The sequence below is a fragment of the Gastrolobium bilobum genome, unplaced genomic scaffold (assembly GCF_033153095.1).
Source record: "Gastrolobium bilobum isolate Gb01-03AN ecotype WA unplaced genomic scaffold, APGP_CSIRO_Gbil_v1 utg6076, whole genome shotgun sequence".
Taxonomy (NCBI): domain Eukaryota; kingdom Viridiplantae; phylum Streptophyta; class Magnoliopsida; order Fabales; family Fabaceae; genus Gastrolobium; species Gastrolobium bilobum.
In genome coordinates, this window is record NW_026896033.1 from 141,428 (window position 1) to 166,166 (window position 24,739).

General features: G+C 35.0%; 1 protein-coding gene across 3 annotated transcripts; it reads right to left on the minus strand.

Annotated features, from left to right (window-relative positions):
- Window positions 1-3,210: 3,210 nt before the first annotated feature.
- Window positions 3,211-24,354, minus strand: LOC133297388 (protein CTR9 homolog). 3 transcript variants are annotated; one of them, XM_061496517.1, is made up of 24 exons: window positions 24,130-24,354; window positions 23,264-23,330; window positions 22,918-23,112; window positions 22,251-22,351; window positions 20,689-20,742; window positions 20,079-20,195; window positions 19,924-19,987; window positions 19,589-19,803; window positions 18,576-18,660; window positions 17,489-17,589; window positions 16,694-16,786; window positions 12,034-12,102; window positions 11,809-11,901; window positions 11,450-11,713; window positions 10,874-10,954; window positions 10,631-10,789; window positions 10,325-10,420; window positions 9,269-9,370; window positions 9,072-9,179; window positions 8,737-8,961; window positions 5,512-5,778; window positions 5,337-5,408; window positions 4,445-4,760; window positions 3,211-3,566 (listed from the first exon to the last, which is right to left on the minus strand). In XM_061496517.1, the coding sequence occupies exons 1-24, from the start codon at window positions 24,268-24,270 to the stop codon at window positions 3,400-3,402; spliced, it is 3,252 nt and encodes a 1,083-aa protein (XP_061352501.1). In that variant the 5' UTR covers window positions 24,271-24,354; the 3' UTR covers window positions 3,211-3,399. The 3 variants fall into 3 exon arrangements, with proteins under 3 accessions (XP_061352501.1, XP_061352500.1, XP_061352499.1); XM_061496516.1 differs by having other exon boundaries at window positions 3,211-3,588; window positions 4,455-4,760; window positions 19,924-19,983; window positions 20,075-20,195; XM_061496515.1 differs by having other exon boundaries at window positions 3,211-3,588; window positions 4,455-4,760; window positions 24,130-24,353.
- Window positions 24,355-24,739: the final 385 nt, after the last annotated feature.

The window sequence follows — 24,739 nt, forward strand, 5'->3', positions numbered from 1 at the left end:
TTCTAGATTTAATTCTAAAAACTAAAAACTAAATATAATTTTTAAGATTATTTTTAATATTATTAAACATGTTTTTTATTTTTCTATTCTGAAAATTAAAAAACTATTTTTGAAAACAAAATTCAAACATCCATCTCAAAACGTCATTTTAATCTAGGGTTTCTCTTTTCTCATGTCACATGAGATAACGTCTCTCATGCTATAGACATAACAAGTGATAAATCTCACCACTTGTTAAAAAAATAAATAATAATAGCACAAATTTTGATGCCTCACAACATGAAAAAACAATCTCCGACAACGTGAAAAAACAATCTCCCTTTAATCTAACGTCTTGGTCAATGGAAGCATCTCTAATGTTATTGTCTCCTTTTCATTCCTCACGTTTGCATGATCACTAAGTAGGATCGAGATGAGAGGTGAATATTCTACTTTATTATTTTACCTCATCTCCAATTTTCCCCTCCATATTTTTTGTCAAACATGATCTTGGTATCAATACTTTTAGCTACAATCTCATAATGCAAAACATACCTTTTCCTTTGAAGCCATTATGCACCACAGTTATATAACATCACATGGCACACATGTTAAACTAGTAGGACACATTTATCTTGTAATAACGTCATGGAGAAGCAAAAGAGGGAAGAGCACCATTTTCTTTTCTCTGCAAAAAGAGAAGATTAATGGAATCGTGTACTCCACTCCACGGGCATGTAAAGGAAGACATGCATCACACTCATTATTTACTGTGTCAAAAAAAGGTAACATAACAAAGAAGCCAGATCTCATACTATTCAAGTCAGCTTTGGATAAAAGAGCACTAATCTGGGTACTTATGATTTCTGAAGGTGGAGGTGTGGTGAGTAAGTGGGACTGTTGTTGTATTGGTCCAAAAAGAGGATGGTAACTAGTGCTTGCAGGTTTCAGACTCTGACAGGCCTAGAAAGACTTTAGCACTAAACTGTAGGGACAGAACTAAACGTACACTTTTAATCCTTTGCATTGAACCATCTGACTCCTTCAGTTGCTAGTCACTACCCGACACCCAAAGAATCTGTCTGACAAAAAATTACCACGGAAGTTTTTTTTAGTGGGTGTATGATAGAGGATTTATTTTCAGATTCTCCAAGTTGGTAATCTAATTTATTTATATTTGGTAAGATTTTTTAAAAAATTCATGAGAATATGATTTTACAAAGATTTTATTTTTATGTAAAATGTAAATCAAAGTACCGTCTAAAAATATCACCTCAAGGAAAAATTAGATGCGAAAATTCTGACAAATATTTCGATAATATTTTGATTTACCAAATAATTTTTTGATAATATTAACAGAAAACTCACTTTTTTACTATATTTCCGAGAATCATGATTTTTGAGTAAATAAAAATTTCTTCTACCAAACACTCCCTTAACACTCCAAATTCACTTCCCCATCCTCCCTCAAATGTTCTTGAGATATTTTTCCCATATGAGCATATTTTCAATAGTAAGAGAGTAGTTATTCATTTTCCTGAAATGAAAAAAAAAACGAAAAAAAAAAACCATAAAGGCGTAGTATAAATATATTATTTTTTTCATATTTGATAAAAAATATAAGAATACTCTGTACATATGATGTACCGAAAATATTTTCCTCACATATTGCGAGTATAATAATTCAAATATTTAATATTACATATATTTTCAAGAATTGAATTTAAGTTACTACTTCAACTATTAATAAAAATATCATTCTAACTAATGCAATCATTATAAGGAGTATCATATTGATCCCACACATCAAGTTTTAAAATTACAATTATGTTCTTTTAAGTCTCTCACTAGGTGTTTCAATGCGATTTGAATGTGAGATTAATCTCTACTCAAACGTCTAAAGTGATGGGGAGAATTAGATAGTACTACCCAAACGTTACGGTAATCGCAGCAAAAACAATAGAGTACTTTGTGTAACGAATCAAAATTGATCAAATCAGTCACAACCTTCTCGATGAACAAAATTCTCAATTTATATTTTAAAACTGAATTTTTTTTGTTACATACCGTAAATGTTTTAATATGTTTATATCATTAAGTGTAAATTGTCCTTATGGCATTATTCCATTTGATCCGTTAGCTTAAACAATTGAACCTAAACTGAATCTTTTATTGGTTTATTTTTTAATCCAGTTTAAACAATATAACCAAAGTATAAAAATTTGCTCAGCATCGTTACAACATTCCCTCTCAAAGGTCAAAACTCCAGCATTGCAAACGAGTACTTTTTGTAATGAACCAGCCATCCATGTTATAAAATAAGATCAGATCATGTGGTATGATTACTCTAACTGGAGTAAATTTTCAGTAACATGTACTCCTTTACCAAAAGGAGAAATAAAATGAGAATATGTGTTCAATTCTTTCCAGTATTATTTTTAAGAGGAGTTTAAAGTCTTAATACTCGATATGCCCGGAACAATAAAAAAAGGAGAATACCTGTGGTTTATTAAAAAAAAAGGAGGGGGAGAAATAAATGCAAATCATTGGAGATTTGAATCCTCTCATGTGAAAAAATAATCATATGATTATGTTTGATCACAACTACTTATTGATGATGAGATAAAAGAGAAAAAATGTATGACTTTTCCATAAATGATTATAATTAAATAACATGATCACATGACCATTTTTTTTACATGAAAAGATCTAAATTCATAATAAGTACTCAAAATATTTTCCTATTTGTGAACCGAACACCAAAACAGTTGTGATTTTAATCTCATCCTAAAGAAAATAAAACAAATCAATAAAAACCCGATTATATATACTTAAAAAAAGTATTATCCCACTTCAGAAGTGTCTTCATATATCTTAAAAGTAAATTATTCTTATGAAGTCATCTACAGTTAAACCAAAAGTCTAACCAGTCTATTGAATGATCCAATTTTAATAACATCCACACTAATTTAACTATATTGTCCTCCAAAAAGTCCAAAATCAGTGCAACATTTCTTGAGCCTGGTAGCTGCAAAATCATGTCCACTGGGAATAACAGACTGAGATTATTAATGTTGGATGTCTCATTTCACGGGTTATTCTTTTTATTTAATTTTTTGTGATACTCAATGATATTTATAACTGAGCTGAAGCCTAAAGAGGCACAAAATTTAGTTAAAATTCCCTAGCGTAATTTACGGAAATTCAATTGATCAAGGTCATTAGTTCTCAACTTATGAATTAGATTAGTAAATATGAATGGGTTACTAATGTTGCTTTACATCTGACAAAAAAATTAAAAAAAAAACTTATATACATATCATATTAGCAGCTGAGAAGAATCAACAATGTGTGGACAACGTTATTCCTGGAAGAAATCATTTGACCGAAATACATGTCTAACCTGGGGGGTTACATAATTCAATATTGTTTCTCGTCATCACTGGCATCACCTCCATTTGTTTTATCCCCATCCCTGATTTCTCCATCACTCTCCTGCATATCATCAGAATTTTCTCTTACAGGACTTGATTGCCTCAGTAATGGTTCATCATCATCAGATTCTGACAAAGCTTGCCTCCGTCGGGCTATGGTTGAGGAAGGCGCAGCCTTGAACAAGAAGTACAAGCAATAAATTATTTCATCCAGCCAAAAGGTGACCAATAAAATTCGAGTTTCAGTGGTTGCCGAATAAAGAGCAAATTGAATTATTGGAAGAACCAAGAGGAACGATGGAAATAAAAACTTGTGACGGATAGATGATAACGAGTCTATATATGTTCAAAACTTAAAACGGCAATAGAATGGCAAAGTTACTAGTATCCTACGTGACACCATGAAATGAGTCCTGCTATGTTATGAATAAATTGGTTCGACCAACTACCAACTCACTTGATGATGCACTACATAGACACTTATCACACGTCCAAACAATTAGTCCATTGTCAGATGTTATGTTGCACCGACACCGTCACAAGACAAGACACGACATTCCATCACGTTAATTTTAAAAATTGTTCGATTTCGACACGATAGAACACATTTTGATATTAAATAATATTTTTATATTATATTTAATATTCAATAATTTAACAAAAAAATGAAAGTAAACTTATAATACCCATCAATTTTGCAAAGAAACATAAAATGTAAATATTTTCTATTATATTTTCAAATTGAAAATCTCTTATAAAATCTAATGAGATTTATTCGATATCCATTTTTAATTTTTATTATATCAATTCAGTAAAACATCGACCAATTTTTTCATGATAAGTAATAAAATTTCAAATATTATAAATGTTGGAACATTTCAGAGTGTCGGGGTATCGGGAAGTGTCAGACATGATATTTCAGATTTTTTGAAGTGTCGTGCTACATAGGTCAGATGGCAAAAATATATTCCAACCAGAGGATAGTGTGTGGATAACCAAAAAAGTGTAAAAAGTCATAATTCCAATTAAACACTTAATTACCGTATCGTCATCTGCATCAGAATCTTCAAGTCCAGCTGCTGCAAGAAGACCCTGAGCATTTTCCTCAGCATTATCATTCATCAGAGTTTGAGGCTCCTCTCTGTCGTTAATGTCAGCATCTTCATCCTCCATTTCCTGTTCATCCATCATATCAGCTTCGGCTTCTTCTGCATCATACCGTGATTTTGAGTGCTTATCCTTCTTTCTCCTCTTTCCACCTTTTCTTCTCCTCTTCTCGCCAGTCCCACCCTCTTCATCATCCGACCTTTCCCTCCGTTTTGAATGAGTGCTGCTTTTCCATTGCTCCTAAAAATGAAAATAGAAGTTAATTTTCAAAGTGCATTATTTAATTCTATTTTATTTTTTTGGATAAAAACAAAAGGACAATCAATTATCCATCTCAGCTACTACCTCTACTGCTATTAAGTCCTGAACTACATTCACAAAGGACAACCTATAATATGCACATCCCAATTCCAATTGGAAGGAGAGATACATATACAAGCATGGCACTATTAATATATAAATGTAATGTTACAATAAAGGAGAACAGAACTCAGGCCTGAAATGAACCTTCAAAATAAAAAAGACAATACAACAGTCGGCAGATTTAGTTACCACAGGAACTATCAGTCAGTCTCTTTTACTTCTTTCCTCTATTCTTCTAACTAGCAATTAACCACCTTCCAAACCAGACTTCTTTCAAAAAAGAGAAATTCATTTTGAAAAATAAGATATTTATCATTAAACAAAAATAAAACTGAAAATTTCTAAAAAAATAAGCCTTCTTGGTTGGATGTCGACCAAACACTAAGGCAATGCCTTTGGCGTATATTAGCTCTAAGTAGCTTTCTTCTCTTACAAGAACACTGGAATCCTTACCTTAACACGCTTAAAATGCTCCTCCTGTTGCTGCACTCGCTTTAGCTCATCCTCCTGCTTTCTCCTTTCCATCTATTTTAAAATAAAATAAAAAGAAAGCAATTTAAAAAGAGAAAACATTTAAATCTCAACCAACAAGCATGTAGTAGATACAGGACACTAAAAAACAGTGCACCTGAAATTTCCTTTGCTCTTCAGCTTTTCGTCGGGCTTCCTCAGCCAACGCAACCTGACGAGCAAGTTCTTGTCTTTGTCGTACTTGCAGCTCCTCACGCTCAGCTGCTTCAAGATGAACTTTCGCAGCAGAAAGTAAGTGGTTGCAGTATCCAACATGAGTGTCAATTTTCTTCTCATCAAATCCATGAATATGTAGGTTGGAAGCAGCAGACAACTGACTAAATATACGAACAGCATTTTGCAGCTCGGCAACAGTTGCTCTCACCTAACATTAAGAAGCCGATATCAGAAAGTAATTAATCAAACTAGATCTTACTTAATGTGATCCCCTATAAAAAATAAAAGGTAATTAAGGGAATCACTTTATAATAAAGAAATTAGGACAGGAGAACCATCCACCAGAAAACAAGCCTCAAAAACTCAACAGCTTAAGCTATCCGTGCACAAAAGCTAGAACCCCCTTAAAAGCTTCAGCCCTAATAAACTAAATTATAAGTTCTGACTCAAACTAATATCATTATTTAAAGAACATATCCTAGTACGCAAACATAATTTATTAGCGTACCTATAACTAGTATTTAACATTCCAACTCCATAACAAAGCTAATGAAAGTAATGAAGTAAAAAAATTAGTCCATGCTTAACCCAATTGTTATAATATTCTTAGCCTAGCAATCACATCATTTAGTAGTTTAACAAAACAGAACAAAAATAATAGTGAAAACATCAAATTAGCTTCATAAACTCTAATAAAAAATAAAAAAGGCTTCATGAACCCAATATATATAGTAAAAAATAGGCAATTCAACCCAAGTGCCCAACAAAATCAACTAAAATTTTACATTTTGACACCAAAACTAGGTTAAATCCAGCATCGTAAGAGTTCACTGATTCTGTCAATTTTTACTTGAGCTCGTGAGCTTAGGGAATGGGTCCTCTCATACGAGATTTTCACGTGACAAGGTCATGTGAAAAATTTGTTTATCTCTCTCATTATAGACATTCACAAATTTTGATAGCCCCATCTATTTAATGTCCATAAAAGAGAGAATAGACACAATTTTAACATTAATTTGTCACGTGAAAATCTTACATAGGACATTCCATTCCCTATGATTTTAACAAAAAGTGACTTTATATGCTATTTAACTCATTTTTGCGGCTTGCATTATAAACTTGCAAGAACTTAAGAGTAAAACATGAGTTCAATAACAATGCGTATATAGTCATGAATCACATAATAGCCACGAATCAAGAATGTAAAGTTTCATGTTACAGCAATTAAGGCAGTAGTAACCAAAGGTGTTAATCAATTAAATCAATAGATACCAGAGAATATGAACAGACAAGTATGGTACTATCAACGGGAGTCTGTTTTCTCAATACATTAAAAGAGAAAAAGGAATACACAAGAGGCAGATCATAAATCAACCTAAAACAAAACCTACTAAAAAATAATTTTTAAAAAGGAAGCAAGATCAATAAATAACCTTAAAAGAGCTTCCCGATCCCCCCCATATCAGATAAATATGTAGAATATTCTAGAGTATTTTTTAGAGTCAAGTCTCTTTGATTAGTGAGATGCCTCTTCGTTTGTTGTGTACTTTTATTTATTTTTATTTATTACTTCAACTCGTTAACTACCTTGTAATCTGTATATATAGAACCCTTTGGGTGTCAATCAATATATGAAAAACATTTCTGTCTTATATTTCATCATGGTATCAAGAGCAGGTTATCCTGTGGTCATCTTGTAAACCTCCACGTCTTTTTTTTCCATTTTTCTTTTCACTGTTCTTCTTCTATAACCCAGATCTCATATCTGGACCGCTCCAATCACGAAACCAAGGCCACCACTGGACTCAGAAGCCATTCATCCTTGATTGGAGAGTCATCTGGTCATCAACTAGGTCACTGCAAGGTGGCCCATGAACAGGAATCTTTACCTTCCTAAGGTTTGGTATTAGCTCATAAACTTAAGGTAACATTTTAAGTCCATATTTCATGTAAGTAATGAGTGGCAATAAAGGAAATAAAAGAAAGCTCATTTTGAAGTTGGTTGTTGGCACTAATGTGGACTATATGGTTACAGATATTGGACTTTCAAGGTTGAAGAACTTTCCAGAGAAGCAAAGAAACCCAATTCTGTACTAAAACTTGGGCATTAAGTTTTCGTCCAGCTGTATCAGTCAATCATTAAGTTCCTAGATTTTTTTAAATCAAATCATCATAAAGTTTCTAGTCTAATTCACTTGGCCTCTTGCTGACCTTCAATAAGTTTATTTATAACACAAAAATGAAATTACAAAAAACATCAACATAAATTGTTATTGATATATGATAAGGACGTGGCACTAAGCAACAGATTTAGAAACATATATTCAAGGAAGAAGCGTAGAGGATCACAAGCTCCTAATGCTAATGCTGAGTCAGCAGTTAGTTAGAAGGAATATTTAGAGTCACACAACACAGTCAGCACCACCCACGTTTACATGTAGCAAAGAATAATTCCGTTTGGGACCACTATGAGAATTTGGAACTCGGGCTGGAATTTTGGGAGAGAACCAGAGCCTCCCGAATGCTTTGGGTAGTAGTTATTTGAGGGTCCTTTCTTATTTTCCCATACTGTCTTTTGCTTGTAATCTTTCATTCAGACTCCGTTAATTTTCTTGAATTTCCACTGTAATTTCTAATCTGAATCTGAGTTGGGGTTCAGAAAATTAACAGAGTCTGAATGAAAGATTACAAGCAAAAGACAGTATGGGAAAATAAGAAAGGACCTTCAAATAACTACTACCAAGAGCGTTCGGGAGGCTCTGATTCTCTCCCAAAATTCCAGCCCAAGTTCCAAATTCTCATAGTGGTCCCAAACGGAATTATTCTCTGCTATATGTAACGTGGGTGGTTCCTACTGTGTTGTGTGACTTCAAATATTCCTTTTAACTAATTGCTGACACAGCACTGGCATTAGGAGCTTGTGATCCTCTATGCTTCTTCCTTGAATATACGTTTCTAAATCTGTTGCTTAGTCCATGTCCTTATCAATATACTACAGTAAGATAAAGTTTTCCATCGTCAAACATGGTGTTATTTATTCCATATTCTTCCTGCTATAAGGAGGGTGAGATCCTCGCATAATGATAAAATACTGCTACTTATGAGCATCTTTCAACAAATATCTCAATAAATCTAGTAAGTAATTTTCAAAGGATAACGAAAAAACCTCATCTGCAGTCCTCTTTGCCTTTTGTAGCGTTGATGCTGAAAACTTTTGCATTGCAACCCCTGCATCAAACCTTAATGTATAGTTTGAGGGTGCCAAATGGATGGCTCTCAGTAGAGTTTTTATACAGTCTTGCCACTGTTCCGCTTCATAATGGGTACGAGCTAAATATAGAAGTATTTGTGAATCTGTGTTATAATAAAACTTCCGCAAGCAGTTCTGATACTGCATAATAAGAAAAGTCCTCAGCATATAATTGCTGTCATAAAGACTTGAGTAGGAACTTAAAGGCGATTAAGGGATACAAAGGAAAAATAGGAGCAGGACAAACTAACCATTTTCACAGCCAAAGCAAAATTCCCCTGAGCAAAATAAACATGTGCCAGATTTATCCAAACGTCAGGCATCTGAACAAAAACACTACCGCTGGCAGCTTCTTGAACCTGCCAGAAATTAATAAAAGTAAATAACTCCAACAGATAAAAGTTTATGCCCAGTATATTCCAAATATAAGCTGACATATAAAAGTAACCTGCGTAAAGATATCTTTTGAAACATCAAAATGGCCTTTTTCAGCTAAGACAACCCCAGCACCATTGGCAGCATATAAATTAGCAGAATGCTGAATCAGAACCTAAAAATGTTTGAATAACAAAAGGGCTACGTATCAAGTTAGGACAATGTTTAAATTATACATGTAGGAAATAGGTTAAACATAATAAATACAACACTTCATGAAAAAGCACTAAAGCAGAGGTGTTACATCAAGGTACAGTGCACAAATAGTTCTGTGTATACCGTGTTAATAAATTTCTTCTTCCTCAAATAGAGAGAGAGAGAGAGGAGGGGGGGACACAATGCACACAAGAACAAGCAGATTATATTCTGTTGAGATATATAAAACCATTAATATAGCCTCACTCAATAGTTTAAGTTTTTGGGTTGAATTGGTTCTTTACATGGTATCAGAGCCTCGGTGTACCGAGTTTGATCCTCACTGCCCCCCACTTTCTTTCTAGTGGAATTTCTTTCTTCGCACATATAGGTGGTCCAGTGCATTGTTCACCCTTCAAACCCAGTGGGCTCTCGTGTGAGGGGGCGTGTTAAGATATATAAAACCATTAATATAGCATCACCCAATAGTTTAAGCTTTTGGGTTGAATTGGTTCTTTACATATTCTTAATTCCTTTTCATTTGTTTTGGTCAAAGACCATCTCCCCCTAAAAGCTTAAGCTATTAGATGGTAACATAGCCTCTCACGCTAGAGCTCTTTCAAGCTTAAAGCATGGACAAGGCACAAGCTCTAATAACGAAGAATGAAGGCAGCAAGGATTGAACTACTAACCACATGTTCATAGAAGCTCTAATACCATATCAAAGACAACTCTCTCAGGAGCTTAAGCTCTTAAGTAAAGGCTCAACTCAAACATGTTTTATTTCTATGCATATCAAGAGGATGAAATGCCAAGATCAACTGAATTTCGGTAACCAAATCTAGGTCCAGAGACCAAAAGCTGAGAAATACTACAAACATGCAAAAATAGCTATCATTCTCATAGAAAGTAAGAAAAGCGAAAAAAAACATACTCTTGTATAAAGTTCCTTGGCCTTTTCCAAATGAGTAGCTTCTAGCTTTGGATTTCTCTTCTCGTTACGAACTGCTGCAAAGTAGTTCCAGTTGCCCTATTCATTACAGAACCAGTGAATCAAACGAATTATCATGGTAACAACTATAGAGACAGAATTGTTATCAAACTACAGTTGGGATGAACAATGAGTAGAATAGTCGCATGTAGTTTCCATAGATATTCTACCAATTGCTGCAGGAACAGGATTACAGGCATTGGAACACAGAAATATTAAAGCGAATTGCGCACTGAAGAGTAGACGTACTAGAGAAAGTGTAGCATACGAGTCCTTCCCATCAGTTGCATCACTAGCTGCCCGGAGAGTTTCTTTCGCCTTCACCCAATCATCATTTTTCAACTCCAACTCACCAAGCATAGATAATGCATTTGGACACTTATCATTCACCTTAAGGGCATCATTAACCTACCGAAAGGAGCATCCAATAGTAAAGCTATATAATTTATAAATAATAAAGCAGAGCAAGGAGGTCATAGGGATAATAGTAACCAGTTCGATGCTTAACAGAATGTTGTTCCGAGCTTTTGCAATAGCAGCTAGTCTCAGATACGCATCAATATAATCCGGGTACTGGAGATAAAGATAATAAAATAAAAAGATATAAATAAGCCAGTTATATGCACATCCTATGTACTGAAATTTAGACATCATGAAATAGAGTTTATGTATCATCCAGTTGAACTTTTGCAGAATACAAGCACTCTGAAATTGAACAACTGTACATAAGAATACCATAATGTACTGCAATAATACAGGAACTACCAGATTGGTTCAGAGTGAGAGCAGGACAATGACAAATATTATTCAAAAGAAAAAGTTCAACTCAAGTCAGCAAGGAAACACAAACGAAGAAGTCAAGTGCTAATCTGATCGAGGTGATGTAGAGAAGTATTATAAAATTAAAATTTGGTGATTGCTTGACAAACAAGAGAGCAAGAAATGTTTGTGTTAATTTATTATGACCAAAATTTGAGACCAAAATTAAAATCATTTAAAGAAAAGTTGATCATTTTACAGATTGATGATGAAAACGATAATGGAAGTAGCTCTCATACACCAAAATACCTTGAACAAGATTAGGCGATACAATATGCTTGCAGTTCCTGATTCATTTAATTGCTCAAATAATCTAGCCAGGTTAAAGAGTACTGTAACTTTATCCCAAGGTACTTCCACAAGGTGACCATTGTTTTCAAGGTCATGAAATAATTGCACGTCCTTAAATTGAAGAGTAGAAGTAGCAGCATCACCAGAAGACTTATTTTCCTTGTTAATGAAAGAAAGCCAAATTCCATCACCTAGAGCCTCCTTAAAAGTCTGTTGAGCAAGCTGATAAATAGAAAAAATCAGAGCTAACTGTGGTCAGTGCGCCGGTAAGGGGGCCATAACATGAGCAATGCTGCATTTTAAACAGCAGTACAAACCTCAAATTCTCCCCTTTCAAACTGAAGAACACCAATATTATTGAGTAATTCAATTGGTACTTCTTGACCTCCCTTCTTAAAAAGAGTACGAGCCTATACCAGAATTGAAAATCTACATTATAACAGATTCTGGGACTTCAACAATGAAGCGTTATCTTAAATTTCAAAAGGATAACATTTGAAAACCACAAAAGAACAGCAGAAGATAAGCTCTTAGCCCCTTACGGTTTTGAATGCATCCAGTGCAGCTCCTGTGTCAGACAGAATTAATAATTCTCCTAGTTCAAGAAATGCCTGAAATACAGTGAAAAAAATAATAAGTTTAAACCAAAAGCTAGATAAAGAATGTTGATCAAATCATAAACTTCAGTTTTATAGTCATGAAAGCAATCAATTTAAAGAATCCAACAGATTTTAATTAATGAATAAGACTGAAAACAAAGAATCATATCAGGATAAGGAAGGGCTCATAACAGCAAACAAAACAAAGACTTCACTAAAATCCAACAGGCACAGAATTTGCAGTACCAATTAAAATACAAATAAATAATACCATTTTGCTAATAGTCACCTATATAAGATAAAAGCAAAATTTTTTAAGGAAAGAAACATGCTTTTATTTCAATATCAAGACCCAAAACTTTCATTTTGCTCTGCTTGGCATCACTTCAAGATTACACAAACAATATAGCATCTGGTTAATTAGACCACTGTTTTGAAACATCAATCTCTTCCCAGGTTGTGAAAAATTCATCCTTATCTGAAGAGTTTGATTCAGGCAACCAAATATTTCATCCCTCAAGCTACGTTAGACTCTCGATCTTTTTATTGCTTATGATCAATCTTTTTAGGAGTTGCTTAGCTATTTAAAAAAGGGAGCGAATTCCTCCCGCAGTAGGCTGCCTTTTGCTTAACAAGGCAGGGACTAAGAAACTAATTCTCAAAAGGAGGAGAATGCTCCATGGAATGAATATTTATCTTATAAATTTTGTTGACCGGGCTAGTGTCTTCCTATTTGTTCTTTGTTCATTTCTATTATCTCAATCAACATCTTCAGATTTGTATCAATTTGATCTGGCCTGCTGGATCGTTGAAATGGCATTAATTGAAGCACGGGTGGAGATAAACAATCCATTGAAATAATTAGATAGGGGACCCGAGAGTATAAGGAAGGTATTGAAAAGTTGACAGAATTGTTGGTTGAGAAAAAGAAGACCCTTTTGGGAGAATCACCAGAGCTGAATTTTTTTTCGAATGCAAGAAATTCCAGCCAGAGTGTGAAGCTTGTCTGTGTGAGCATGGAGGGCAGTACGATCCCATGGTTCCGAATTTTAGGGAAATGGAAGCCTAACCTACAATGGGGGGAGTTAACGAAGGAACTGATTCATGGATTTGGGACCGGTAGTAAGAGAGTGTATATGAGCGGTTGTCTATAGTCATGCAAGAGGGACAAGCGAACAACTACATTCTGGAGTTTGAAAAGTTGTTGGCATAGATAGCAGTAGAAGATGAGGACCTAATTCTGGGGTATTTCCTTCGTGAGTTGTGACCAGAGATTTGCCACCGTGTGAGAACCCACAAACCAAAAGATATCGAGAGAGCAATGGACTTGGCCAAAGATGTTGAGATCGAACTTATGGTTCCACCATCTCTAACGGGGAGTCTCAATAAGGGTTGGATGGGGAAATGTGGCTGGTCCGTCAAAGGGAAGGGGGTGTGACAATTGTCTTACGATGAGTTCGTCGGTCACCAGAAGAAGGACGATGTTTTCATGGCAACCTTGCATTCTCTCCTAGCAACTGTTGTCAGGAGAGGAATTTGCGGCACACCATCCTGGGTGAGGACGTATCGAACGATGTGGAGACCAAAGTGTGTGCCGACAAAAAAGGATGTGCTGCATATGTGACGGAGATGGGTGAAGATGGTGTGCTCCGCTAGCTGGATTTGTCTCTACAATCTGCCAAGGGCCTCCCGCAGCCGAAAACAATGAAGATGCAAGGAGAAGTCGAAGGAGAATTTTTTTTTTTATCTTGATTGATAGTGGCACTAACCATAACTTCGTCAATATAGATCTGGTCCAAAAGCTGCAACTTATGGTAACTCCCACCATGTCCTTTGGTGTACGACTTGGTGACAAACAGAAAAAAAAATTCTACAGGTCTATTGCACAAGCCTCAGAGTAGCAATGGGGTATCACATGACAGAAGATTATTATGTCTTTGAACTTGGAAATGCAGATGCAATATTCGGAGTTGGCTAGTGACAAATTTTAGGGGAGGTCAATCCTAATTGGAGAACTCTGGAGATTTCATTCAAACAAAAGGGCCAAGAAATTTGAATTGAAGGAGACCCCAATTTAACACAATCAATGTTGTCATCGAGGGCCATATCAAAATCGACAGAGGTTGAATCTGCCGCATTAGTCTAGACATTTTCTGCCAGAGGCAGAAGCAAACTCTAAAGAGGCAGATGATGTAATGATCCTCAATCCCACTCTAAAGAACCAATCACAGGTACTCCTTACAACTCTCTTCAATTTTTGAACCCATTTACGGACCACCTCCTATACGCACTACAAACCATTAGATCCCCATCAAAGAAGGAACCGATCCTGTGAATGTGAGACCCTACTGATATCCACACTCGCAAAAGAATGAGATGGAGAAATTGGTTGGTGAAATGCTGACTTCAAGAGTAATCCAACCCAGCATTAGCTCATACTCAAGCCTTGTCATCCTAGTCAAATAGAATGATGGTAGTTTGAGGTTTTGCACAGATTATCAAGAACATAATAAGGTCACGATTCCAAAAAAAATTCTGATTCCTATTACTGAGGAACTGCTGGATGAATTATATGGTGCTACTTCTCAAAAATAATCTTAAGTCTGAACACAGTTGGACATCCCAAAAACTGCTTTCTGAATGCATCACAGCCACTTTGAATTCATGATGTCATTTGGCCTCACAGATGCTCCGACATTTCAGTGTGCAATGAATTCTGTTCTACAATCTACTCTCTGCCAGTTTGAGTTGGTCTTTTTTGGGAGGATTACATCCAACACTTGGCCAAGATACTTTCTAACCTTTCTCAACAACAATTTCATGCTAACCATAAAAAATGTTGTTTTGTCCAAGATTTCAATTGATTATTAAGGCATATCATCTCTAAAGAGGGGTTGAAATGGACCCTAAGAAGGCGGAGCGCATGCTTCAATGGTCTCAACCAAAGTTCATCAAGAGCTTAAAGTGGTTCATAGACCTTACAAGCTACTATAGGAGATTTACAAAGGACTATGACAAAATTGCAAGACCACTGACCAATCGGCTCAAAAATGGGTATTCTTCTGAGACCCTAGATGCCACTGTGGCTTTTGAATCACTCAAAGCACCAATGACTAGCCCCTATTCTCACCCTGCCTAATTTTTACAGATCTTTCACCATCGAATGTGATGCCTCCGGCATAGGTCTTGTGGTTGTCCTCTCTCAAAATAAACACCCTTTTTTCAGCAAGGCTTTGAGACATTCCTCATTCAACAAATTAGTATATGAAGTAGAATCAATGGCCCTAGTCCAAGCCATATAGCACTGCGACCATATCTATAAGGAAGAAGATACATTGTTTTCACTCATCAGAAGAGCCTGAGACATTTATTGGAATAATGGATCACTACCCAAAACCAATAGAATTGGCTTGTCAATTGTTAGGCTATGAATTTGACATAGTTTACATGTTGGGGGTCCAACAATCGAGTGGCAGATGCTTTATCTAGAAGGGAGGAGGATAAGGATCTTCAAGCCATTTCTAAACCCTTTTTGGGTCAATGCCTCCTACACTAATGAAGAAGTCGGGAGAGATAAAGAGTTGTCCTAAGATCTCCATTTAATCTCCTTTCCATTAGCCATTTAACTCGTTCTCATTATTGTCTCATCTCCTTTACTAGAGATTTTGTCATTTTGGTGGCCAGAGTTTGGGGAGGTTGATTGGCGTCAAATATAAGTCCAATGGCCTTTACCAGCTTTCCATATCTTCCTTTGCTTGCTCTCGTACCATGTTAAAGGAAGGAGTAAACGAAAGACATTTGGCGAAATCCATGTGTCTTAACTACAAACGGAGACTAGATTATCCAATAAAAAATATATAAGTAAAGATATCATGGCTATTCTAATTATCAGAATTACATAATTTTGGTTAGCCTATGCAATGAATTTAGACACTATTTACATGGTTTCCAACAATGCTCGGCTGAACTCTTTTAAGGGGTTGTCCTTTTAGATTTGCATAGAGATTGGGCTGTCATTTTATGGTTTTATTCTTGTGTTTTGTTTTGCTGGTTTTTTGTAATTTTCTCTTTTAGTATATTTCTTGTGGAGGATATCTTGTCCTCTTATCTTCTTATTTCTCTTCCGTATTAAAGAAATTCATTTTCTATCAGGAAAAAAAAAGTGGATACAAGAAGTTTGGAAGAAAGTAGTGAATGGGTATTTAATTGTTACAGAGTCGCTAATTCTCCACTGAGAGAAATCTAATGGGTCCTCTGAATAAATTTTGGATGGTCTTTTATAACAATTTGAACTTTTTATGTCCCTTAAAGATTAACTGTTTCTGTTTGTGAGATTAACCAATATTAAATATCTATTCTCATATTTAAAAAGAAAAATAAAATATTAAATATCAACTCTAATTAACTCAAATAAAGACATCAATAACAACTTGGAAACTAATAACATTTTTCATGAAGAAACAGGCAGAGAATCCCATAAGTGATCAAAAAATTGTAGCAAGAGATGGTACAAAACATGGAACACTAGCAGGAATCCAATATTATATCTTTGCCAAGAAAGTTGTTCAACAAATTATAGGGAAAAAATACCGGAAGCATTCACCTGGGCATCACGGGGATCAATTTTTGTAGCTTTCCTAATAAATTCTTGACCCTTGTCCATCTGACCAAGCTGAACATATATGTGCCCGAGGGCCTATAATAAAAGATACTATATCAACACAAAAATATGAGAGAAAGGAGAAATAACATCAAGTGAAGATAAAACGGAATATAATCCAGTTGTTCTGATAGCGATTGCCTCATACACAAAGAACAAAATTGAGTCTAGTCATTGATTTCTTTTGCTAAGACCTAGGTAATCTAATCTAACAATTTTGTGTACATTGATTACCCTAAATTTGGTATTCTTTAATAAATTTATGTAAAAAGTAGAGGGAATTATAAAAACAAATTATTGGTAAAAATATTTTCAATTTAGGAATAATTAGCAACTCAACTGGTTAACTATGTTCGAGGTGCGGTTGATAAGAAACCACTTAGTCCTAAACTAATAATATTTTTATCATGAATTCCTTTTTGTAATCTTCCCAAATGAACTTGAAGAAAATAAATTAGAGTTGGGCTTGTTGGCATACACAAAATATATAGATGACCATGAAAATTATAATGGTTGAAGTTGAACAGTGCATGCTTTTAAAGATTGCTCCATAAGTTATGGAATCTAAAGCAATTTCTCCAAACAAAAAGGCAAGTCCTCAACTGATATTTTCAAATCTTGCACCTTACATTACACCACACTCAGGAAGTTAAATGACTCTTTGCCACAAAAGCATTAAGACCCTAAAAGAGAAATGGTATAAAAAAGGCAAAAGATCAATCAATTTTATGCACTCACTTTCAATGCCTCGCAATTATCCGGGTACACATCCAAGACCTTTTCAAAGTTTGAGAGTGCACTTCTAAAATCGCCCAACTTTATTTGCACTTGTCCCAAACCTGGAAACAACATTAAAATTTAAAACCGCATTAGGAGAGCAGTTCTAATGCTATGAAAATGTCTGAGATACTATTAATAGCAAATATCATATTAAAGCATAAGTTATAGCGCCACTCATAACAATCACACTACATTTCATATTACTGCAACACAGGAATAGACCTAATCAAATCACAAAACCATAACATGATTGGATGTTTAATGAACATATTAGACATATGCTATTACAGTGTCAAAATCATAGTTATCAATAGCGCTGTTTTTGTGCGCTATTAAGCTAGTATAGCATGTTGAGGCAACTATAGTCATCAATAGAGCTGATACGCCACGCGACGGTTCCTGGTAGCAGCTGCAATAGCTGTCAAATTGCGGCGCTATAGCAATGAGGCGTAAGATTCTATTTTTACCCTCGATTTAAAGAGCCAACAATAATATTTTAGGGGTTAAATCATCTTTTAACCCTGTTTTTATTCTGGACCTCAACCCATTCTCTCTCTCTATCTCTCTTGAACCTAAATTTCCCTTTCTCTTTCATCTCTCCACTACCAACAGCACCAGCAACCAGCTTCTGTTTCCGGCTACCAACAACTAGCTTCTCTCTGTTCCAAACATTTTGGGTGGGTTGACGATGTTTAATATGCAAGAGTGCGGTTTGTTTTGGGTGAGTTCTGTGACATTGTTATTTGTCTTGGGTTCTCTAACAATGTTTATTTGTCTTTAGTTTCAAGGTTTAATCATATGTATCTCCACTATTGCACACTACGGCTACCCGCTATAGCGTTTTCGGGGGTCGGCCGCTATCTGCATTTGATAACTATGGTCAAAATTAGAGGGCTACAGAGTCTGGGTATATCTCCTAATAACAGAAGCAATGAAAATGTTTAAAGCAATAGTTTCATAGCTAACAAAATCAAATCCTTTTGCAGGCATATAACAAATGTTTCAAAAATGATAAAGAATTTCAAATCTATATGTAGCAACTGACCATAATAAGGAAACACAAATTCATGGGGCTTGTTAACTTCCTTGACAGATGCCATGTAATACACCCCAGCTTTATCATAGTCTCCCTATGGTGAGAATAAAAAATTAGTGCCATCAGCAATATTAAGGCTTAAAAGTTGGAACTAACACCACAAAAACATAAAAATAAAAATGACATGAATATTATCAGAATCATCCATAAAACACTAGAAAGTCAAGAAGACAAAATAAGTTTCTTTAAAAAAGCAAAAAAGAAAGCAATTTATTTAAGTCGATAAAAGCAAATAAATCCATAAAATTTGTGAACCCATGAAAAATAGTGATAAACAATAAAGAAATATAAATCAATTTGATCAATGTCTAGACGATATCAGGCTGCAAGGGCAATTAACACTGAATATGTAGATCATTATAATGCTGACAAATTTATTTCACAAGAGACTATAATAAAAGTTGGAATGACAGGTGAGAGGTGAATTTTGTTAAACTTCCAACACATTCAATACAGAGAGACTGTTTTTATGAAAGTCTTGAAAATTACTGGCAGAGAAGTGAAGTTAGTACATAAAATTATTAAAACATCAAAAGGAGATTGTTTTGTCAACCATTTATTATTTCTTATGCTTATCCATGGAAGTAAGACGTACTTTAAAATAAACTTTTCTAGATTTGATCGTGTAGGCAAGAAGGCCAACGACGGTATATCTTCTTCCATTCCTTTTACCGGGTTATATCTTGAGGATGAGCAAATAACAAAGATAAAAAGCAATAGTCTTGTGCATGAAATTCACAGATGCAATGAGTGAATAATCAAGTACAGATCAATAGTGTTACGCGTGATTTTTTTTTTCTGCTAATGCAGTGATGCACATAGACAGACGAGAGCATCAATTCATCTTGGAACTCAAACATCACTTTCCTTCAACCTCTAACGGAGTTCAACCAACCATACATACACAGTCAAATTTCAAAAGAATGCTGTGAACGGGAAGGAAAAAAAAAAGAGCTTCCAACCTTGCTATGGTAAGAGCGTGCTAAATTGTAATAGGAGTGAGATTTTGTTGGACCATGATTGGTAACAGCTAATGCAGTCTCAGTCAGTTGCTCAACTAAAAAATGTTGACCGGTGAAGAAAAAATGATTCGCAAGATAATTCAGAGCCATTGCACAGTAAGGGTATATCTCAAATGCCCTCTGCATTTTTACCATTCCCTTCCTAATTCCAGCAGCTGAAAGATGGTATACGTAGCAGAATTAGTCCACTAAATGAGAAGCTAATATTACTATAGAGATAATTACCAAATACATAAGAGGTGCATAAGCACATGATAGAGACAGAAAAAGTGAACCTTCATTAGTGCGCAAGTCCATTATTGCAAGGGCAACAAGAGCCTCAACATTTTCTAGATCTAGCTGAAAAGAACAATATCATGAAGTATACAGACATCAGCACCCGCAAAATAACTCAATGGTCGAACCACTAGCCATTAAAAGATTCACTTGCCTGTAAAACACGCTCAAATGCCTGTCGAGCCTTTTCAAATTGACCTAATTTGTAGCGACATAGACCGATGCCAAGTCTCACAGCTGCAGGACAATCGGGATACACTTGCAATGCCCTCTTTAGGTTTGTAAATCAAAACAAAAAATTGACATTAAGTTGTGTTCATAGCACAGAAGAACTGCCACAATTCAAGTAATGTGCCAGGAACGATGATGATATTAGGTTTCTATACCTTTTATTAACATTCACATGTTCTATTTAAAAAAGAAAAATTACATAACCTAAGGAAACCCACCATTAAAATAAAATATATACCCATTGAATTTCATATCATTCATCTAATCCATTAAATTTCCCTCATTAGTCTTTAACACGACAACAATCACAAGACTAATCCCAAATCCACTTAAATTTTGGCATCCATGTCATCAAAGTTAGAGATTGGTGCAACACTGATCTAGTTTCAAAGTGTGGCAAAATTTGATTTTGATCTTATTCCTCAATGACAATACAAGATGTAGTAAGTATACGGATACCAATGAATGCACATAGATAAACTGTTAATCATACATCACTTCTCACAAGCAAAGAATAGGGCCATGTTACCAACCTTATACAACTCAAGCGAATCAGAATATCGTCCACGGTTGAACTCAACACATGCCTGTATATATTCAGTACGGATATTATAAGAAATGCAGTACAAATATATATACATATATATATATATATGTTGTAACTAAGTGACACCTCAAACTGGCTTCAGTTTTAATATTCACATTTTGAAACAAACAAATACACAGTAGATTAAAATATGTGCTTTTTAAATTCTGAACAAAAAAAGACAGATTTAAGTTCCCAGCGAGTAGCAACCGATAAATATCGATAATTGCTTAATAGGGTTTATAATTATTAATTAGAACGAATTAAGACATATCAGCACAGCCACAACTGATCCTTATTGGGAAGATTATCAAAAAGGATTCTTGGCAACTATATTTCCAGTTTATTCATGAGTAATATTTTTACACTTTTAAGAATCTTTTTTTTTGGGTAATGTTCCCAGAAACAATTACTACATTATGAAATGAATGAAAAGTTTTCAGTGGAACAATCATTGAATGGAAGAAAATTACCCTGGAGAAGTGCAATTTTGTCCAAGACTCCAACAAAGGAAATGAGGAAGGAGGAGAAGAAGAAAGAAAAGACAAAGAAGCCTCAAGAAATTCAAAAATGCATCGGCTCAAGGTAGCCACACTCCCATATTACTTTTCTCTCCTTATTCCAACAAATGCCTCCTAATATTAGTAAGTGAAGAGAATATTCTTCAATGTATCTTTTAGAGTAACTAATCGTCTAGTAGTTAATAGTCTGTTATGTGTTACTGATTCATGTTACTAAAGCTAGTTTGCTAGTCTGTTATTTATGACATTCATTCTGATTCATGCTGAGTGAGCTATGTAGTTATACAGTTACACAGTTACATTTACCTCCTAACAATATAATTGTATCCCCATAACATTCTTATGCTGATTAAGTCCTTTAACAACAGAATACTCTTGGGATTCTCTCTAGTCTCTCTCTAACATTTTTGTTCTCTTTCTGTCATTTTCTTTCACTTTCTTGCATACACCCTTGATTTCTATCAGTATCAAGTCAAACTCCACTACTCCAACAGACAGCCAAAAACGATTTCAAAGCTGCCAGACCACATCATAAATGATGGTCTATGATTACTTGGAAAAAGAGTCACGATACAAATTATCCACCCTTTTAAAGATGATTAATGAAGCACTATTCGAGCAATGAACTCATATAACAATTGTGACTAATATTTTAACTTAAATTTCTAATTTGCAAAGTTTCGCAGATTTCATTGGCAGTTGGTAGAGATTGACCGATGGAATGAGGGAGGACATCCTCTCGCTCTATGATTTCTTTTCACCACAAAATAACTTCTTGTTGCAGATCACCCAGATGAATACATAGAAACCATAACATGTATTCAATGTTGATTGTCTGTTCAATCACTCAACTTTTTCATTCAAATAAAAAAATTGTAGAGAAGACAACTTGTAAACATTTCACAACTCTAAAAATTAGGAGTTCTGAAATCACAAATGCTAAAACCTTGCATGTGCATACACAAACTTGATATATCTACTATTATACCTGGCCCAAAAGAGCAGGAACATTATCACGGTCTCCATCTAACACAATCTTAAATGCAGCAGATGCCTGTTCTACTTCACCCTTTGCTAGCAAAAGCTGACCTGTAAGCATCATGTATGTACTAATTTTGTTAAGTATCTGTGGTACATGACACATTATTCTGATGACACAGGACAAACATGAGGTTTAGCAATCTAGATACCCATAACTTGTAAGACATAACCAAGATCAACAAATATAAGGTAATAACTATACCCTCATGAACAAAAACAACAAAACAATCCCTGAATTTATCTCCAACACCAAATATGTTCCAGCATCAAAGGAAAAAATATAGATGGTTCTCAATCGTCAACGAGCCAACAAAGTATACACAACCACATGACTTACACATCAGTATGATAAGATTATACACAACCAAATGAACTCCTTTCAAAGTATCAAGAGGTAAAAATCCAAATTTTAAAACATTTAAGTCTTGTTAATGTTGTCACAGAAGGGAGATTCCAATTCCAGGTTATACTGTTAGGGTGTCTATCGGATGCCTAAAGCTATCCAATCCAAGAAAAATCTAACAGGTGTTACGTTCCTCATTATAAAATTTACAGCTCACAATCTTGTTCCATTTAGACATACTCAACAAAAACATAACCACATTTATATTCACCTTTCCCAACCCAAGTGGAGGGTTCATGCATGTCGATCCTTGATGCTTTATTGTAATATTGTGTTGCCAAAATGAAATGCTCCTCCTTTTCTCTTTGTTTTGTCTCTATTTTTCCAAGGTAGCTGTAGTAAGCCCCGAGGGCATTTAAGATAGCAATCCTCTCATATCTAACATCAGCATAATAGTCATCAATTTCTGCAAAATGGGAGGGGGGAAACAATCAACACAGTTGGATTTATTAAATATCATAGCTAATATCAAAGAATAACAAAGACAAACAGGCTACAGCCAGGTTAAACAGTACAAGTTAAAAGAACATGTGCAAAAACATATAAAGAAAACATACCAGGACTGGATCCTTCCTCCAAAATCTGGCGAAATTGATCAATTTTTCCCTGCTTGAAGTACTCCCTCTGTAAAAGGAGGAAGAGATAAGGTGTGTGTGTTAGAGAGCGAGAGAGAACTTCAGTGAAGCTCTCAAGTAATTGATTTAATGAATCTGAACACAAAGGACCCTATATACAGGATAAGGAAAGCAATCTGTTGCAACAGAAGCCAGCTCAGCAAACCACCTCTAAAAGAGACAAACCAAACTCTTAACAAACTGTAAAACATCAGCAACTGAAGTACAACTGAGTAGCAGAACAAGTAAGCCTAGCTAAGTTCTTTCTATCGCAGCGTAAACAACCATACTGCTATACACAGAATAATACATAAGCTAAAACAGTGTAAGGCATGTATTCTATTATTCAGCAGCATAACAACAAAATGTATATGATATTAGAAGTACAGTTGAGAATAATATTATCAAAGCCACGCAAACAATGCTAAATGGATATCAGTATTTCAATAGGGGAAAATGAGTAGCATTTTTTATTTGTTAGCCTTGACAAGCTGTACAACATAAATCATCATCAGAAGAAGAGCCACTAGATGATGAACAAAAGAAAACATGCTCAATGCATAACTCTATATCAAATGTGAATCAACAGAGCAAAAAACAATCCCTAAATATCTCCGAAATCAAACTTGTTAACAGCACGTTTGCACAAAATCGGTAGAGAAAAAGCAAAGGCGGAGATTAATGCTCGGAACACGCATTAATTTGCGTTCCAAGTAAGCATTTCAAAGCTGAATCGCATGCAGGTGCAGCTAGAAAAGAAACTTGAGCACTTATTTATATAACAAAAAGATTGAAAGCGCGAAACGAACCGCGATGATGAGCCAGAGATCGAGAGGGGCTTGCTCAGCCTTGAGGATGTCGAGGATGTCGGAGGCATCACGGGGAAGCTGATCGAGAGCAACCCTAACCTCCTCCTCGGAATTCTGCACCGGAATGTACACCGACGTCATTGATTTCCCAACAATGCTTGAAACGCAACCAACCAATAACAGAGTGTGGAACCCTAACTGTCTTACGCTGCGGAGGCTTACGAACGAGGAAACGTCGTCACACGAAAGCACAGTGACACGGGCAAAACCCCTTTCCAACTCCGAACTCACGAGTAGCTTAAGATATTAAAAAATTATTTAGTAAAAAAAAATTATTTTACTTCTTTAAAATTTTTAAATCTTTTTATATAATATAATTTCTTTTTAAATCTTTCGAAAATTATAGCATTTAGTTATCTCAATAGAAAATTTTCAATATTGATTAAAACAGTGAAAAATTAAAAAGAGATAAATCCATGCTTATATATTTAATAAGATTTTATTATTTTACAATATGATTTAATTTTGGAAAAAATATATATCTTTTTAAAGGATATAACCTTATATCATTTTAGATCCTAACAGTTGATTTCCGTCAATCAACAGTTAT